The 6,201-nt window shown below is 38.9% G+C and overlaps 1 protein-coding gene across 2 annotated transcripts in view; it reads right to left on the bottom strand.

The window, feature by feature from the left end:
- Nucleotides 1-1,532: 1,532 nt before the first annotated feature.
- Nucleotides 1,533-6,201, bottom strand: part of CycK (cyclin K) — a 29,782-nt gene continuing 25,113 nt past the window's right edge. For both annotated transcript variants that reach the window (XM_045729351.2, XM_045729350.2), the window contains one exon: nucleotides 1,533-3,911. In XM_045729351.2, the coding sequence (XP_045585307.1) occupies nucleotides 3,190-3,911 (722 nt within the window). In that variant the 3' untranslated portion in view covers nucleotides 1,533-3,189. The remainder of the gene's footprint in view (nucleotides 3,912-6,201) is intronic.

The raw sequence follows: 6,201 nt of genomic DNA, 5'->3' as shown, positions 1-6,201 counted from the left end.
CTAATGTCTAAGCTCACTATTCCGGACTGTATGGGAAGGACCCCTCACCAGATAAGCAGAATTTATTACTGTGGAAGTCCAAAAATGACCATATTCAAATTTTTTTGTCCCATAACCAACTTAATTTGAATTTCCACACTTTAAATAAAAAATATAATACAAAAAACTAGAACTTACCTTGTTGTAGTTAGTCTTTTTGTTTGATACTGTCTATCTTAAATGTGTAGTTCTTGAAAATTTATGTTACATAATCTCCAGATTTCTGTCTGGATATGGCAAAGTTTTGCAGAAAATTATCAGCACATAGTTTTGGCTAGATAACTAATATATTCGATTTAGAGAAATTCGGATAAGCGATCGCATACAGTACTGTATAATATCTTGAGGTTATCTTGAGATGATTTCGGGGCTTTAGTGTCCCCGCGGCCCGGTCCTCGACCAGGTCTCCACCCCCAGGAAGCAGCCCGTGACAGCTGACTAACTCCCAGGTACCTATTTACTGCTAGGTAACAGGGGCATTCAGGGTGAAAGAAACTTTGCCCATTTGTTTCTGCCTCGTGCGGGAATCGAACCCGCGCCACAGAATTACGAATCCTGCGCGCTATCCACCAGGCTACGAGGCCCCATAAATATAAATATAATCCAAGTGAGTTCTGGTGAATTGATCCCAGTGGACAATATTTTCCTGAGGGCCACCATCTATCCAGTGGCTTCAATGAGGACAGGAAACAGGGTGGCTTCTCATATTCCCAAGGATTCTTTTTCCAATTGCATTTTGAACTGCAGTAATGTCAGGATTTACAGTTTTGGCAGTTCCACAGGTTTATAACCCTATGAGTGAAAAAGCATCCGTTTTCTGTCCTACATTGTGGCTTGTTTAAGTTGTTGCCCCTCGCACGAGTTATATTTCACATTAATAAAAATTGGAATCTTCCTTGCATCATCATAGATGACACTTTCTCAAGTTTCAAACCAATGCACACAAATGTTTCTCCAGGCATCACAGATATCAGAAATACCAAATTAAATACCTAATTAAAGAAATGAAACTATTTTTTACCATTAATTTTATTTACCTAAATACATAATTTGCACATGTTAAGTTAACAAAAATGCTTTTCAAATAAAATAATACTGTATATAGTGGCACAGACATTTTGGGCAAGTAATTATCAAAAGCACTACGCATTATATAGCAGCGTCTGTTACAGAAAGATTTTAATGTAACTGCTGCTTTACATAAACAATGTATACATGTCCAATTTATTTTGAGCAAATATTTGTACAGTAAATAAGTACTCAATAAAGCCGATTCAACTCTCACCACTTGAATAACCCGAGCAACCTGCCTCCCTGGAAACACAAACTGAAACTGTCTCTATTTTCCGCTTGTTACAACTTGTAATAAAGTTGTTACATCTTGGCTTAATGTGTTTATGACGTATTAGAACGTTGTTACAACTTGCTATATTGGTTGTTATAACTGGTCAGGAGGTGCTAAAACTTGTTCGAACGTTGTACCAACGTCGTAGTTTCAGTGTGTGTTTGGCAGGTTAGGGCGTTTCCTACAAGAGCGAGCATGAATTGGTACTTGAATAACCCGAGCGACCTGCCTACGGCGTTTCCTGCACGAGCGAGCATGAATTGGTACTTGAATAACCCAAGCGACTTGCCTAGGGTGTTTCCTGCATGAACGAGCATGAATTAATGCTTGAATAACCCAAGCGACCTGCCTAGGGCTTTTCCTGCATGAGCGAGCATGAATTGGTGATGTCATCCCGAGAATTCTTTGCTTCACCACAAAGGGTGATAGTGTATTTAATTTTTTCTTTCCCATGCATGATCAGGGGAACCCATTTTAACATTATTAGAATACAAAAAAAAAAAAAAAAAAAAAAAATGCATGCATACCAGGGTTGTCACATGTAACAGGCACACAGTGCAGGGGTTACAAAGAAAGCAAAATTCTGTAAGAGGTACTAGCGCAAATGAGAAAAAATAATCATCACTATCTGTAGACTTTTACAACTATGAAGAGCACATATGAGTAGAGAAGTAGAGAACGTGACCAACCTTTTCAGTAATTCCTCTTTAATTAGCTTTCATTATTACCGGTATATTGTATCGAGAGGAAAAGTCAAATAGAAGGTTGAGAGGTCTTACTTCTAGTAAAATATAATTTTGAAGTTATGATCAAGAAACTGTTCATTTTGATACAGCCATTTCAACAAATACATCACATTAGACTATTATTTCTTAGGACCATAACAAATTATTGGTCAAGTACATCCTAGTCACAACCATATAAGATTCCCTTTGTGCATTACAAAAGCAAAATACAAAATTAAAGAAACTGACAACGCTACATATTCCAAGATAAAATTCAAACTACTTTTTGATTCAGAACAAAACAATTAGGAGCAAGCCAGGCTAAAGCCCAAAGTATTAAACCATCACTTCACTCTTATAATAATAATGACAAAAGCCTGCTCAGATTGGTCCCTCTGTTGCAACTTGTTAGCTAGATCATCATTAAATATATATATAAACAATATAATTTGTAAGTGACAGTATATATCAACAGCTTATACACCTATCTTTATGACTTATACTTAGTAATTCAATAATTTCTTTTGATTTTCCGAGAAGTTTTCATTGTAGTTGCATAACTGTACTTATATTAATCTCCTTTTTGTTTTAGGCAAATTTAAAACATGAGAGAATCTATGTTCTGATACATTGTTACCAGAAATACTGTATTCATAAAATGACATCCTATATAAATTTTGAATATTCAGTCTTGCCCAAAAAGACTGTTGACCTCCACAATTATATATATTTTGTGTTATAAACCCCATGTGTGGAATAAAATAGGCACTTGCCTATTTTAAGTTTTTACAATACAGTATACACATGAACAAACTATTTTTACACAACCACTGTTTACCAAGATAGATACATCCAAAATATTGATCATTACAATTGCTTTTTGTAAAATTTTACTTTTATGTAAAATTTTAAAATAATAATTTCATCATTTGACCATTAGCCTAGGTGTGTGTGTGTCAAAATTGAGTGTAAACCTAATCAAACTTCATTTATGTATGGTAATCCACAGAAATAGTGCAATAGTTACATAATGGCTGTATTCAAAGATGGAAAGACAAAGAAATGTACAAGATTATAATTTTAGTACTGTCTCGAACTTGAGTGGGAATAGGAACTTTGAGATGGATATGATGAAGATGGACCTGCTGTAGGATAGCTAGGATTAGCAGAAGTCGATGCAGCATAATATGAGGAGGAGGTAGACCCATGTGGAGGAGGGGGATAGTGGCTTTGAGGAGGGGGGTTTGCGGGTGGTGTTGGATAATGTGTTGTAGTGGATGGTGGATGGTACGAGGCAGAAGGATGACTTGTTGTGGAATAATGTGATGGAGGAGGTTGTGAGGCATAATGTGGCGTAGCAGCAGCCTGGCATGTAGCTGCAGAGGGAGGTGGGTAATGTCTTTGAGGCGGCTGATATGCTGGAGGGGGTGCCTGGGGTGGCGGGGCCTGAGGTGGTGGTCCCTGGCTAGTTGACGTAGGGTATGAATATGGATACCGCTGGGAAGTAGCAGTAGAAGTTGCCTGAGAAGAGCTTTGGGATGGATAGGAGGGAGGATAATTGGCATATTGGTATGGGTACTGGTAAGGCTGTGTTGGGGTAGCAGCCTCTGTCTTGGCTGGAGAAGATTTCACTTCTTCTTTCTTTGCTTTTTTGGCAGGAGGTAGAACTACACTACTGGTCTGTGTTGGTGTAGTTGGTCGTCGTGGAGCAGCTCCAGGCATGACAAGAGAAGTGTCAGCAGAACTTGAACCTGATTCAGATCGGTTTGGGGAATACAGATCTAAAACTTGGTGACATATATCTGAAAATAAATAATTATAATATAATGTTCCACCCTCATCAATCCACTGCTAAATGTAGCCTTAACCAATGCTGAGAGAAGCTAGTCAACAAGAAAGTATGCTCACTAAATTAAATGTTTTACAACCAACTGGGTTGTAGTGGATATGCGGACTACTGCGGATATACTACTATTGCGGACTGCTCCAGCTTGCCTGCTAGACCAAGTTATCACAAGTTGAGCTTGGCCCCAGGCCGGGCTCAGGAAGTAGAACTCCCGGAACCCTCTCCGGGTATGCTCCAGGTAATAGTAAATAGAAACTTTCTAATTTATACAGTATATACTTACACAAGATTTGAACAAATATTTGAAACCTAAGATGACTTTCCAAACCATTGGTAGAAAAGATTACTATTGCATCACCAACCGCCTTTTACCAAAGCAAATTTTTCCATAAGAAATAATGTAAATTGAATTAATCCGTTCCACACTCCCAAAAATATTAACTTCAAAGTAAATTTTATATCTAATTCACCCAAATTTAGTACTAAAGTATGTACAAGTTATTGCTTACCTTTATTGATGAATCTTGTTGGCGTATGGAAAACAATGGGGAGGGGAGGAGGAGAGGTGTTAGTGTTTGGAAGGGAAGTCCCCTTCCATTATAACATCAAGCAGTGATGACTTCTCTGGGGTACTCTCTCTCCTACGTTTTGCAGGAGTATCACTAGGACCTGGTTGTGGCTCACTGCTTGCTTGTTTTATTAAGAATCTGTCAAAGACACCTGTTTTTCCCTATGTTTTAACACTTGTCTGTATTGAGACATCACATTAGCATTTAAAAGGTCAATGCAATGGCCTGCTACAGCTTTATCTGGGCGAGTTTCTTCAACAAAACTCTGCAGTTCTTCCCATACTTCACACATTTTCTTAATGAGCAAGGGACATCCTCTACTGCCTCTACTCACAACTATTTTCTTAGGTTGAACCTTATCACTGACTTTCTTGGGACCCATGGCGAGATATATAACAATTACTTTTGCGTTCAAACACCCAAAAATCCAAAAAAACACTGAAATTCTTTACAAAGAATTCAGGCGCAATTGTTACCAGGCGGAAGGCATTGGTGAAACGAGGTGCAGTCGCCGTGCCACCACGCGCTAGGTCGGCCATACGCATATCAACAAAATAGCTACCCGAGGCAAAGTTCGTAACCCGATTCGGATTTTATGAAGAAATTGGGCTCGTAACCTGAAAAGTTCGTAAAGAGGGGCATTCGTAAGCCGAGGTGTCACTGTATACACATTTATCATGCACCACCACACACTGCTAGTAGTCCACCACTTCATCAAACTAGATGTACACTGTTCTCCTCGAATTGCTACACACATTATACTGTAAGTACATTCACTCCCTCCTCTTAGATGGATCTCACCATATTCAATGTGATGATTACACTCAATCCCCTGCTTTCTTACACTCACTAAATCAATCTATCTATCACTCTACCTCTCTATCTCTATCTATCTCTCTCTCTCTATCTATCTCTATATCTCTCTCTCTCTCTCTCTCTATACATTCTGGTCTTCCTCTTTTTATCTTCAAATTTACTTAAATGCTCTGCATTTCATTTTTGTAATAGTGGTACAATGCACCAAAGCAATGAAATGACAACACAATATATACGTCCATTATCGGGGATATACTCTCTGGGTACAAAGAATACTCAGAAGACAATATTGTGGTGAAACTGCTACCTGACACACTAGGCTAAGAAATGATCAAGTGATCAACCAATCCAAGGAAAAAAAGGGGGAGGCACTGAATGAAATCCAACATACAAAAGCTGCATAAAATAAGGTCCTCTGAGAATGAAAAGAAAAATGGCTAACCCTTACCAAGAAGTCAGAGAGAGAACTAAGACAGGTGTCCCGTCTTCCCAGTACTCTTTGTCGTATACATCTTTGAAACTATTGATGGTTTTGGACTTCACCTTCTTACTAACTTGTTCCAACCATCTACCACTCTGTTTGCAAAAGAAAACTTTTTAATATATTTTCAGCACCTTATTTCCTTAGCTTGAATCTCTGTCCTCTTTGTTTGTGAAGTTACCTGGTTGATACCGGGTTGATGGGGTCCTGGGAGTTTTTCTACTCCCCAAGCCCGGCCCGAGGCCAGGCTTGACTTGTGAGAGTTTGGTCCACTAGGCTGTTGCTTGGAGCAGCCCACAGGCTCACATACCCACCACAGCCCGGTTGGTCCAGCACCCTTTGAAGAAAACTATCTAGTCTTTTCTTGAAGATGTCCACGG

This window comes from Procambarus clarkii, chromosome 94, assembly GCF_040958095.1.
Source record: "Procambarus clarkii isolate CNS0578487 chromosome 94, FALCON_Pclarkii_2.0, whole genome shotgun sequence".
NCBI lineage: Eukaryota > Metazoa > Arthropoda > Malacostraca > Decapoda > Cambaridae > Procambarus > Procambarus clarkii.
Note: the sequence above shows the minus strand (reverse complement) of the source record. Positions and strands in the feature narration are given on the sequence as shown.